General features: G+C 48.8%; 1 protein-coding gene across 3 annotated transcripts; it reads left to right on the forward strand.

Annotated features, from left to right (window-relative positions):
• The first annotated feature begins 13 nt into the window (after window positions 1–13).
• On the forward strand, window positions 14–10,955 carry LOC310686932 (acrosin-like). Of its 3 annotated transcripts, none has more exons than XM_083461480.1 (5): window positions 14–160; window positions 4,624–4,827; window positions 6,495–6,769; window positions 8,070–8,209; window positions 10,318–10,955. In XM_083461480.1, exons 2-5 carry the CDS (start codon window positions 4,646–4,648, stop codon window positions 10,840–10,842), a joined length of 1,122 nt encoding a protein of 373 aa, XP_083317606.1. In that variant the 5' UTR covers window positions 14–160; window positions 4,624–4,645; the 3' UTR covers window positions 10,843–10,955. The 3 variants fall into 3 exon arrangements, with proteins under 3 accessions (XP_083317606.1, XP_083317605.1, XP_083317607.1); XM_083461479.1 differs by lacking the exon at window positions 14–160 and adding an exon at window positions 3,921–4,068; XM_083461481.1 differs by lacking the exon at window positions 14–160 and adding an exon at window positions 4,474–4,536.
• Window positions 10,956–13,394: the final 2,439 nt, after the last annotated feature.

Below are 13,394 nucleotides of genomic sequence, written 5' to 3' on the forward strand. Positions count from 1 at the left end.
AATCAAAGAATTGTCAAGCCAGAAGGTACCCGAAGGACCATCTAGTCCAACCCTTGCAATACAGGGTTAGGGAAGAGAGAGGATGATTTGTGGCATCAGGGAAACCTGGGCAGAAAGCCAAGAACTAACTGGAAGTCACAAGGAGAACTTCATCTAAGTTGTGTGTATTTGTACATGGAGGCAATTTGTGTATGGAGGCAGGGAGCATGGCTTAGCAGCATTTATTTTACTAAAACATTTTTACACCACCCTCCCTTAGAAATCCCAAGGTCGTTAACAAAATATCGCAATGGCGTCAATGCAACAATCCCAGAAAAATTCAAAATATCCATAGCAGAAGGCAGCTGTCTACAGAGCCTGCAAACTCAATGGCCAATTGTGGAGAGAGGAAGTTAGGATGGGTTTCGACATTAGTTCAGGGGTCGGTGGGTGGGGAACCTTCTTTATCCGGAGTGACCACATTCCCTTCCAAATAATCTTGCCCATGGTGGGCGGGGCCAGGGCAAAAGTTGGTGGAGCAACAATTCTAAAGCTTGCCTTGGGTTCTACACCCCAGCCCCATCTACCAGTCAAGTGAGGTTCATTATCAGAGTCCAAGGATACCTTCCATCCAGGTGAAAGCACCAAGGATGTTGGGAAGCAGGGCTGACATGGAGCATGGTCTATGGAGACCAGGTGTGGCTGGGAGCAAGTGAGGGCCAGTGAGTAAGGCTTGGAGAACCCCATTTGGCCCCCTGCCTGAGATTTCCCACTCCTGCTTTAGTTACAGCAGCGTTGGCTAATCTGGCTCTCTCCGGTTGCTTTGGGTTGCTGCTCCCATCAGCGTCAATTGACACAGCCTTCCCAGCTGAGACTCATGGGATTTGTAGTCCTAAGCTGCTGGAGAGCACGAGGCTGGTCAAGCCTAAGTACAAGCATGCGAGTTTTCTTTATGTTGTTGGTTGCGAGTTGTTTCATTGCCTCTTCACCCCAACATTCTGACCCTGTTGTCCTTAGAATAAGTCTCTGGGCTCGTCCATGCTTCTTCCACTTGCTCGAAAGCACAGGCTTGGGCAGTTTCCCAACTTGTCCAATGTTTTCCAGGCACAGGTCCAAGTAGCTTTGCCTTTGTCCCGCCGCTTTCTCCCAGAAAACCTACTCTTTAGTGCTAAATCTGCAGAAACCCAACTGCCGTTTGTTGTGGTTGAGGAAGTTTTCCCATCAGAAAGTGGCAGGGAAGTGGAAATGCGCATGAGCCCCCAGTCATGTTTTTGGAGACAAAAAATATCCAGGAATGCAGGATTTTCTAGGCAGAATTGATGTTGTTATGGTTAAAATGCCATCTCCCCTGCCTAAGGTAATATTTCTAAAACGATATTGGTTGGTAGCAGTGCCGTCTGTTTGTCTGACAAGGTTTAGGGACACACCCCCTCCAAACCCTAGGAATGAACAAAGTCTAAGATTTTGATTAACTGGGATATGGATTAAAGCACAAGCTGCAGGGCTGTGCCAGACAGGAAATTTCTGGGCTGGCTTTGTCAGTTTGCATTTTGCAGAGCGGAAAGTATTGATCCGATGTGTACAGATCTTTGCTATACTACTTAATTCAAGGAAGTTCTGGAAGCTTCTCTGTGTGAAAGAAACAAGCAGAAGGTTCTTGATTTTTGGGTTATTCCTTCAGAGAAGCTGAGTACAGCTGATTTAAACTGGTCCTGTTATCTCTTTCAGTCAAGGTTATGCTGACTATGATAATAAGGCCAGAAGGAGCATGGGTTTCACTTTCTCTTTCCCTTATGTGGTGTTCTGTACATAACATACTTAGTGTTAAGGGTTTAGACTTATTTTTGTTAGGATCGTCCTACTTGTGTGTTGGACCCTGGCAGAGACACATGCCCGACTGGAATGTTCTCTCCCTCCTGGTCAGTCAGTCGGGAGCTTCAAAAGCTTTCTTCAGCCCGAATGTCACAGTGACTGATAGCAAGAGGCATCGGCACGCTTAGGATCCTGCAGAGTGCTAGCAGTTCACATAACAGACTCAGTAGCACAGCATTTTGGCTAAGCTACTTTATTTACTGTACAGTGGTGCCCCGCAAGACGAATGCCTCGCAAGGCGGAAAACTCGCTAGACGAAAGGGTTTTCCGTTTTGGAGGTGCTTTGCAAAACGAATTTCCTATGGGCTTGCTTCAGAAGACGAAAATGTCTTGCGAGTTCCTGCGGGGTTTTTTTCCTCCCCCCCCCCTTTTTCCCAAGCCGCTAAGCCGCTTATAAGCTGATCCTAAGCCACTAAGCCGCTTAACAGCTGATCCGCTAAGCCGCTTATCTGCTGATCCGCTAAGCCACTTAACAGCTGATCCGCTAAGCCGCTAAGCCGCTTATCAGCTGATCCGCTAAGCCCGCTAAACCACTAATAGGGCTAATCTGCTAAGCCGCTAATGGGCTTGCTTTGCAAGACGAAAAAACCGCAAGACGAAGAGACTCGCGGAACGGATTCTTTTCGTCTTGCGAGGCACCACTGTACATATAATACACTCGGAGTGTTCTGACTCAGTTCCTTCCTCTTTCTCATCAGGCAGCAAACAAAAAGAACAAAGGACAATGGCCCCACACGGAACACAGAAGCAAAAACATCCTGTCCCCGTCACTTCCCACTATATGGAATGAAGACATACACCATCATGTGATAGAAAACAATTCCATGACTGCAAGCACAGAGCAAGAATCCTAACAATTCTAAGATATTATAAGTTTAGGTCAAGTCTGCTGCAACTGGATTTCTTATGGACAGTGCCAATCCTGATTGTATTGGATTTGTGACCATTATGCTCATTTGCCTTCAGTAGCAGTAAAGCTCTTCTGGATGAAATACAATTGCCTCTGGTCTATTTTATTTTATTTTTTAAATACTGCAATGTGTTAAAGTTGTTACTCTGCTAACTATACATTGGAATCTGCTCTGGATCAATACTGAGTAGAATTTCAATGGCAGTTTCTGAGCATCGTTTCTAATCTCCTCAAGATACAAAGGTCTCTCAGATACTGTATATACAGTGATCTTGAGATGGAGAATGCAATCAAAGAGGAGATGTTGTAGACTGGTTGCATATTTCTTCTAAACACGGCAAAGAGCTAACATTTATAGATACGCTAAATGACTGTCTTAGAACAGTTAGTAATGGAATTGACCAGAAGAACATAAACTCTGGGCTTTATCTTAAGTGACAGCCAGGATCTGGTTAGAGATGAAAGCGCTGCTGAACTAATTGGGAAGAGTGACCACAGTGCTATCAAATTCAATTTATATATGTAATGGACAATTGCCAAGTAAGTTCATTGTAGTCACCTTTGACTTCAAAGAAAGGGACTTCCCAAAAATGAGGGAGCTGGTAGAAAGGAAGGTGAAAGGCAAAAACTCTGCAGACCACTTAGGGGTTATTCAAAATCACAATAAGCGGATCTCAACAATAATGTATATTGCACTTGACGAAAAAATACCACCCAGGCCAAGAGGGTGCCAGCATGGCTAAAGAGCAGAGTCCAGGAACCAGGTAACCAGGCAGAGGGCCTTCTCGGTGGTGGCACCCTTCCTATGGAGTACCCTCCCTTCAGATGTCAAGGAGATAAAGATCTATACAGCTTTTAGAACACATCTGAAGGCAGCCATGTATTGGGAAGCTTTTAATGTTTGCTGCTTTATTATGTTTTATATATTCTGTAAGTTGCCCAGAGTGGCTTGGGACACCCAGCCAGATGGGTGGGGTATAAATAATAAAATTATTATTGTTGTTACTATTATTATTATCCTCGTTTTGGCATCTTGCCCTGGTGCTTCTGTTAATATTAATAACATTTGTCTGTCTCAAAGAAAGAGAGGAGGAGGAGCATAAAGCAGCGATGATGTTAGGCTGCCCACATGCTCTCTGGACAGAACCTGGATTCATGTGTTTTATGATGTCATGAATTCTAAGGAAAGGTGGTGTGGTGGATCTTGTAGCCTTGGGAGCTGCCCGAAGGATGAGATGGTTGCTCCTCTCTGTTCTGGTCCTTGCTGCATTCCAGCCCACCCATAACGCAACCGTCAGCAATTGCGAGTAAGAGGCCATTGGGTTGATGGGTGGCATTTTGTAAGGAAAGACAAAATAGGGAAGAAGTTTTTTTCCTGGAAAAAGACCCCAGGTGGTCTTCTGTCTGCCTGTCCATCTACCAGGGTTGCTCTCCTTCCATTTTGCCTTGAGGGTCTCATGAAATTTAGTGGCATTTCAGCCAATCCTCTGAAGTAGACCGATTGAAAGCAATGAACACAAACAAGTTAGGTCCATTACTTTTGGTGGATGTACTCTGAGACAAGTCTTGTTGATTACCACCTATAGCCATGGCATCCAAACAGATCTCCCAAGGTTACTATCATGAATTACATAAAACTGACAAGGGTGGATTTTTAAAAAAAATAATAATAGTAGTAGTAGAATTTTTTTCTTCCAAAAATAAAATTTGTGGAACTATATAAAAGACCTGCAAAATACCAGATGACATATGAGGAGCCCGTGTCAGTAAAAAAGGTAAAATGTGCGATCACCATATTCAAAGAGCTGCACAATCCACCCCTGTCATGCACATGATCTGTTGACGCTCTCTATCTTTTTCAGTGGCATCTGCGGAAGACGACCCATGGCAAGCAGCCATAAGTTGATGCGTATTATGGGCGGCAGCGATGTTCTTCCAGGGACCTGGCCCTGGATGGTCAGCATCCAGACAAAAGTACGAGGGAACGTCTACTTTCCTAGCTGCGGAGGTTCGCTCATTGGCCCCCAATGGGTCCTCAGTGCAGTCCACTGCTTCCCAAAACCAAAGTAAGCAGAAGGGAACATCTGCTTAGCAGAAGGTTGTTCCTGGGGAGGGTTGTGGAATCTGCAAGCCCAGCACCCTGGGGGCATCTCAAGGAAGCAGAGTCCCTTCTTCTGCCTTCCAGGTGATACTTGGAGGAACTGCAGTTCACCTGAACACAGAGCCGTCCTCTTGGGATGGTGGAGTCTGCAGCCCAGGAACTGCCCTACCTGATCAGGACTAAGGTCCAGTTGGTCCAGCATCCCATTGGGAACTTCAGAGGGCTGGGCACTCAGAGGCAGAGCAAGGTGGGTGCGGAGACCCTGGGTGTCATCCCTGAGGGTGCGTGACATCGTCACACCGCCACCCTGGGACGCTCGTTGCGGGCAGCACACCCCCGGGACGCACACCCCGCAGGATGCTCACTTCACCCCCCTGGGATGCCAGCCCCACCCCCATGGGTGGCTAGCCCCTCCCCCTGGGTGCACTCCGCTCTGGGTGCCAGAGCAGCTAGCTGCATCACTGTGAGCACTCGGGCCGATCCACCCCCTTTTGGTTCATAGGAATATAGGGCTCACCCACAATTCCATTTGTCCTGAGACCTGTAGGCAGAGATCCGAGAGGCTTCTTCTTTCTCCCACTGCTTTCCTCAGGAAAACACACTGTTCATCGCTGAATCAGAACAAATGTCAATTGAGTTTTCTATGAATTCATGTTTGCTCCAATTTAGATGTAAACAGCAGGTTTTCCCAGGGAAAGCGGCCAGGCACAGGAACGAGGACCCAGGACGTGGGCCAGCCCCCTTGTGCTAAAATTGTGCTTTTAATTGGGGTGATATTTTAACTTGGGTGGGTGTTGTTTATTGTTCTTAAGTGTTCTGTGTTAACTGGTATTTTGTATTTGTCTTTTTTGTTCTTGTTTTATAAAGCTGATTAATATTCTACAGTTTTTTTGTGGGAACGGAGTTATTGTTTTGTTATTTTTTGTTTTGACTATTTACTTGTGTTTTAACCTTGGATTTTTATCCTGTGAACCGCCCTGGGACCTTGTGATGAAGGCAATATACAAATGAAATCAAGTCGAATCAAATAAATAATAAAACCTCTCAGGCTTCAACCACGTCGCCTCTTACCCACATTTTCTCCAAACTAAAAAGTCCCAAGCCTTTCCTCATAGGCGAGTCTCTCCACACCCCTGATAATTTTGGTGGCCCTTTTCTGAACCTTTTCCAGCTCTACAATATCATTTTGGAGGTGAGGCCAGCTTCACTGGATATCCAGGTGTTCCAGCCTCATGAGAGAGGGAGGGCGGATTTTTTCTCCATCCTTTCTCTGACATTCAGGGAATCCAAGAACAGCCTTCCAGAGGCGAAGCAACCTGCTCCGGTACCCAGAGCAGCGTGTGTCCCAGGGGACGTGACGTGCTGCACATGGGGGGCATGGCGTGCATCCTGGGGGTGTGGAACTCCACCCAGGGGCGTGGCATGCCACCCAGGGGTGTGGTGCACCATCCATGGGGGGCATGGCACATGACCCAGGGGCATGGTGCATGTTCCGGGTGGTGCCGCCAATCGGGGGTTGGCATTTAGTCACCCTCCCTTTGGAATGGCACCCGGGGAGTGCCCCCCCAAACCTCAGAACGCCCCTATAGCCTCCCACGAACCATATATCCCTGTTCTTGGTCCCACCTGCAGAGACCAGTACAAGCTTGTTCTTGGCTCCAACCGGATCAAGAAGCTGGGCCCTGAGGCTGAGCAGCGCTTCATTAAGAGGCTGGTGAAACATGAGAAGTACGACAACCAGCTGAATCAAGGAGAGGTGGTGTTCGCAGACATCGCCTTGCTGGAGATGGACGAGCCCGTCAACTGCAGCGACTACATCCAGCCAGCCTGCCTGCCTGACGAAAGAATGGAGGTTTTGACGCTCAGCCATTGCTACGTCAGCGGCTGGGGCGGCCTGCTGCCAAAAGGTGAGAGCAACCTTGTGAAAAGCAGGACTGTTTGAAATAAATTCATCGCCTGTATCTTCACTGCCAGCCAGCATTTTCCAGGGTGGTTTAGGACTTGTCTGCACTTCCGCTTATCCTGCTGTTTCCCCCCAGGGAAAACCTGCAATCGAGTTCTCCACAGATTGTTGTTTGCTCCTATTCAGCAGTCAAGAGTGGGTTTCCCTGGGGAAAGTAACAGGGCAAGCCGAAAACCACTCGGACTCATGCCTAGAGAGCACAAACCTCTTGGACTCATGCTTTCTAGGCAGGGGACGAGTGGAAGTGTGGACAAGCCCTTCCAGTGGGAGGAAAGTTAATAAATAAAATGGAAATGACCGTGGCAAATAATATACCTAGTTCTGAATGAATAAACGCTTCTGGTTGGGCTGCACAAGGTACCTTACTTGCAGGAGAGGTTTTCTTTCAAGGTGTTCCATCCCTGTTTCACATCCCCTCTCTCTTGCATGAATGAGTTTCCCCCCATTCTTGCCTGTAATTATTCTGCTTTAATAATATACTGGGCTCAGGATATCTTCTTCTTCTTATTATTATTATTATTATTATTTGCACCCCACCCAACTGGCTGGGCTTCCCCAGCCACTCTTTGTGGCTTCCAACAGATTAAAAAACGTTAAAACACCATTCATTAAAAAAGTTAACTGAACAGGGCTGCCCTCAGGTGTCTTCTAAAAGTCAGATAGTTGTTTATTCCTTTGACATCTGGTGGGAGGGCATTCCACAGGGCGGGCGCCGCCACCACCGAGAAGGCCCTCTGCCTGGTTCCCTGTAACCTCACTTCTGCCAGAAGGCCCTTGGAGCTGGACCTCAGTGTCCAGGCTAAACGATGGGGGTGGAGACACTCCTTCAGGTATACTGGGCTGAGGCCGTTTAGGGCTTTAAAGGTCAACACCAACACCAACTATTTATGAAATCAAAACATGGTTAGCAGGGATTTTTTCAGCCAGAACTCACTGAAACTCCATTCCAGCACCTCTCAGGTGGGTGCCATTGCCATTATAAGAGACCAGGGAAGCCGTTTGTGGTGAGTTCCGGCACCTCGTTTTTAGAAAAATAGCACTGCTGGTCCAGTGACTGAGAGCAGCTAGCCGTTAGGCAGGTCTTAAGGCTTGTCCACACCTCTGCTTTCTGGGAATGGCTCTGAGGGGTTTCCCCCTTTCCTCTCTCCTTCCCCTGCCCCAGTTAGGATTCATGGGCAGAGCCCCCCCTGGTCAGGCGTCCAGCTGTCTATCTCCATTCCCACCCTGCTGCTTTCTGCTCACAGATTCCACCCCTCCTGACATCATGCAAGAAGGGGCGACGACTATCTACACTAGAATCCAATGTGGGATGCGGTGGGGCAGGATGATTCCTACACAGAACGTCTGTGCCGGACATGAAGAAGGAACCATTTCAATCTGCAGGGTAGGCTGAAACACGGTCATGAGCCAAGGTTAGGATTTTGTGCTCACCTGATGAAGGGTATCACTCTATGGCTCCACATTAGAGCTCTTTTGTGGCCAACCAAGTTTCAATGTTTGGCAAGCTGAGCTGAGGCTGCTCTCCGAGGCTGTCTACACACCACACGGTCAAAGCACATTCAAAGTGCAGGACTCCCGCTGCGCCCCCCCCCCCCGCCACCGGAAAAAAAGGAATCTTGAGGAACTGCAATTTGGGTGCCTGGAATCAGATATCCTTGAGGAGTAAACTACAGTTCCCACGATTCTTGTGGGGGAGGGAGTCACACACTTTAAATGTAGGATGTTGGTATATGTTTCAATCCGTTTTCAGTTTGTAGCTGGTTTTATCTTCTGAATGTTTTCAAGAGTTGGTTTTACTCGTTATTGTTTTGTTCTCCTCGTGAACCGCCTTGAGGTTGCTGTTGAACAATCAAGCAGGGCAGTGGCGTAGGGTGGGTTGTCAGCACCCGGGGCAAGGCAAGTAATTTGCGCCCCCTAACCCTAACCCCCAGATGTTGCCCCCGGTGCAGCCAGCCCCCCCTGCACCCCCCACGCTACGCCACTAGCGAGCGCCTCCTAAGTATGTGCAGAGCGCCTCCCTCCGCCCCCGCCACGCGGAGCTCAGCCTGCGTGTGGGCAGGCCCTTTGCGTCACCCGCGCTTGGCAATCCCCGGCACCTCTCCTCTCCTCTCTCTCTCCCTGGAGAAATGAAGCAGTGACCCGACAAGGAGTAGCAAAGGATGGGTGTGTTTCGTCCCTGATCCAGATGAGATCAAGGCAACGGGAAGGAGGCGGGGGAGAAGCAGGAGCAGGCCAGCCGGGGCTGCTCCAGACCCCCCCCCCATCTCTCCCATCGCCGCTGGAGGGGTCATGGAGGCACTGAGCCCGGGAGGCGGGTAGCCAGCCAGGGCGCACCTACCCAACCTCGCTGCGCCCAGGCGCGCTGCTCTCTCCAGCTTCCTCCCGGCCGGGCCAGCGGCTCCACCTCTTCCTTTGCCTCTTTGAGCCACTTAATTCCCAGCAAGCGATTAGCAGGCTCGGATCGGATCCTGCGGCAGGCGGCGCCTCCACCTCCTCCTCCTCCCCCTCCGGGCTTTGCTGCTGCTGCTGCGCGGCTCTTTTCCCTCCACCGACGGCATGCTGCGCCTTGGAGAGGTTCCCGCTTCCTCGAGGGGGGCCGGCCAAACAGAGACGACGACCCCCCACCCCAAACAAGCCTCGATTGCTTGTCCCTTCCCTCTGGACTCGCGCCCCCCCAGATGTTGCGCCCGGTGCGGCTGGCACCCCTGGCACCCCCCACGCTACGCCACTGAAGCAGGGTATACGTTTAGAATTGTAGAGTTGGAAGGTACCTCGGGGCGGTCATCTAGTCCAACCCCCTGCAAGGCTGGAATTAGATGCAATTAATAATAATAATAATAATAATAATAATAATAATAATAATAATAATAATTTATTCCCCAGGGCGGTTAACACCAGTAAAATTACAATGGAAACATAATAGGGGGAAAAACAACAACAACCCAATTTAAAATACAGGTTAAAATGCAATTTAAAAAGCAGCCTCATTTTAAAAGTAGCCCATAAATCAAAACCGTAAGGGGAGGGAAGACATAAGGGTCAGACTGAGTCCAAACCAAAGGCCAGGCAGAACAGCTCTGTCTTGCATGAAAGATGTCAAGTCCCGCAGGGCCCTAGTCTCTTGTGGCAGAGCGTTCCACCAACTTGGGGCCAGTACTGAAAAGGCCCTGGCCCTAGTTGAGAGCAATCTAACCACCTTACAACTTGGGACCTCCAAGGTGTTGTCATTTGTGGACCTTAAGGTCCTCCGTGGGGCATACCAGGAGAGGTGGTTCCATAGGTGCGTGGGTCCTAGGCCACAAAGGGCTTCAAAGGTCAAAACCAGAACCTTAAACTTGACCCTGTACTCCACGGGGAATAAGTGAAATTGATGTGCTGTGCTGCCCCTGACAGGATAGCTGAGCCTAGTATCATTACCCCATTTGCCTCTGCCTTGATCTCCACAGCATCATGCCTGCACCTCATTCCACCACCTTCTTTCCCCCCTCCCAGGGTGACAGCGGAGGCCCCCTGATGTGCAGGGAAGAGAGGTCTGAGCGCTACTGGGTGATTGGAGTCGCCAGTTTCGGACCGGTGTACTGCGGCACAGCGAGGGTGCCAAGCGTCTTCATCTCCACGCAGTACTATCTGGACTGGATCCAAAGGACCTCTAAGCTGCAGCTCTCAGTTCCCACACACACCCCGCTGCTGGCACAGACCCAGGCCACAACAACGCGCAAGCCCAGGACTTTACCTACAGCGGCCAGGCCAAGACCCCACAGGCCTCCCTGGGTGAGGCCCCCACAGTGGGGTGTGAGGCCTCCTCCCCAGGTGCAGACCACGAGGTCCTCCTTCCCTCCCTGGATGAGGGAGAACTATTTTTGGGGTAACCGGAGGCCTGGCCGCAGGACTAGGTACAGACCGCAGCAGCCCGGGCCCCGGATGGCACCTCGAAGTCAGTTCGCAGATCCACCAGGGTACTACCCTGGCTCCGAAGACTACTACGATCTACTTGTGCCCTCTGGAGAGCAGGATTGAGAGGGGCAGCTGGGGCAGGGGGCAGGCATTATGAAGCAGAGGGGCAGGCTAGAGCCCACCATGATAGGCATCGGATATTCTATAGAATAATAAAATGAAGATGGTTTGAGCAAGCTTCTTGGGATTCGGCAATGGGTCTTTGTGTCTTTCACACCATCATCTCACCAAATCTCAGAGAGATGTGTTGGGAAATGGCCAAATCCAGAGCCATATTCTCCTACTTATGTTCATAATTCCTCCAGATCTTTCTTTCCATTAAATGGAAGTGGTGGAAAAAGAAAAAGAAAACAAGAAAGAAGGGAAGGATGAAGGATATTCCACGTTTAAGAATTCCACAATGTATTTCACAACAAATTAGAAACACTTTATATTTCACATTTTACAGTTTATACTCCAAAACTATTGCAAGTTAATTTATTACCCCAAAAGAGTTTGCAACGTGGGGTGCTCACCCAAAGGAAACATGGCTCAGCAAATGACCTGCTATAAAACCATTAAGACACTTTCCAGTCTCCCAGGCCTAATCAATCACCTACTCCTTTAAGATAGGACTACAGCTTATTTTACCACTGTTAGTAGGCAAATATAAACGTCCCCTGCATACCAGTAAAACCGCTGCCAGCTCCCAGCCCCTCTAGGTTCGCCATACCTCCCAATGCTGCATCTGCACCAACCACTGACAGCCATCTCCAGAATCAAGCCTCTTCCGGCTTCTCGGCACTGCAAGGCTGTTCCACAATAGCTACCCAGCTCATAAATCACCACGGCCGGCATCCACTCCAACTGCTTCACCACTGCTGCCCAGGCACGGAGACTCTCCAGGTCCTCCTCACCCTCCAGCATTTTGGTGCAGCTACTCCTTTGCTCATTCACAGCAAACACTCTGGCACTGCACAACCAGATCTCCTCAGCACTCTTCTCAGCCTCAGGAACCCATCAGCACATCAAAAGAACTTTCTGGGCCCATAACCTGTCAATAAATTCTACTCAATATTGATCCAGAGCAGAATTCTGACCTATAGTTAGCAGAGTAAAAACTTAAACACTTTGCAGGATTCCAAAAAAATAGACCAGGGGCAATTAATATTTCATCCAGCAGAGCTTTACTGCTACGGAAGGCAAATGAGCATCATGGTCACAAATCCAATACATTCACTGTCCATAAGAAATCCAGTTGTTGTAGACTTAACTTATAATAACTTATAAGTCTAAACCTTAACACTGTATACAGAACACCACACTAGAAGGAAGAGAGACAGAAAGAGAAAGTGAAAGTGAAACCTAGACTGTCCTTCCTTTTATAGTCAGCATGACCTTGAAGAAGAGATAAAAAAACCTGTTTAAGCCAGCTGTACTCAACTTTTATGAAGGAATAACCCAAACATCATGAATCTTCTGAAGCTACCAAAACCCTCTTGAATTAAGTAGAATAGGAAAGATCTCTACATATCAGATCAATACTTTCTGCACTAAGAAATGCAAACTGACACCCCACCCCCAAATCCTAGGAATGAATAAAGGCTGGGATTTTGATTAATTGGGATATGGGTTAAAGGGACAATCTGCAGAGCTGTGCCAGACAGGAAATTTCTGGGCTGGGTTATGCAAACCAGCCTGGCTGACTTAGGGAACAGCAAACCTGTTAACATGACAAAAAGCGTCAATAGGCCATTGGAGAGAATCCTTTCACTTGGGGAGAGACCTGACCAAAGTGATGGTGTGTGTTTGAGGAGACAGGAAAAGGAAGATATTTGAGCAAGGTCTGTTGGGAAAGAGAAGAAGGGAGAAGAGCTGAGATCCATCTTGGGCAGGCTGGCAGACGGTTGCCTACGCTGCTGCCTCTGGAAATGTGTATGCCGTAAGATCTGGACTCCCTCCATGTAGACTAGAGGTGTGACCAGGTAAATAAATTATATTTCTTAAAGCTGCAACAGTCTCTGCCATGTCTTCAGTTCTCCAAAGGAGCACAGACACTGTGTGAGTGTCTGGGACCCCGTGGGCTCTTGCTATCGCTTGGCAGAGAGAGGTAGTGTCAGGCATGGAGAATCCTCTCCTCCCCCAGTAGCACCAAAGGCAAGAAGAACAAGCATGTCCGTATTTATGGTTTTTATTCAGTCATCTGGTAGCAAGACAAAGAATCCATGTCTCCATGCAAAGGAGACGTTGCCTACTCTGAGCCCCCCTCTTCCATCCCCAACAACATCCTGAGTACCTACGGAAAGTCCCAGGTGTCACACTCCTCTGTTCTTGAATTCAGAGGGACTGACAGGACCTTGGGGAGGGAGGATCTCCCAGACTCTTCAAGGAGGTCTCTGCTTGCTGCTCCTTCCCTCCTCCCTCCTCTACAATCTTGTAACTAGTATAGCATCTAGATCAAGGGAAGTATTAGTGCCACTGTATTCTGCTCTGGTCAGACCTCACCTGGAGTACTGTGTCCAGTTCTGGGCACCACAGTTCAAGAAGGACACTGACAAACTGGAACGTGTCCAGAGGAGGGCAACCAAAATGGTCAAGGCCTGGAAACGATGCCTTATGAGGAACGGCTAAGGGAG

The sequence above is a fragment of the Podarcis liolepis genome (genome assembly GCF_965112155.1).
Source record: "Podarcis liolepis genome assembly, chromosome: 10".
NCBI lineage: Eukaryota > Metazoa > Chordata > Lepidosauria > Squamata > Lacertidae > Podarcis > Podarcis liolepis.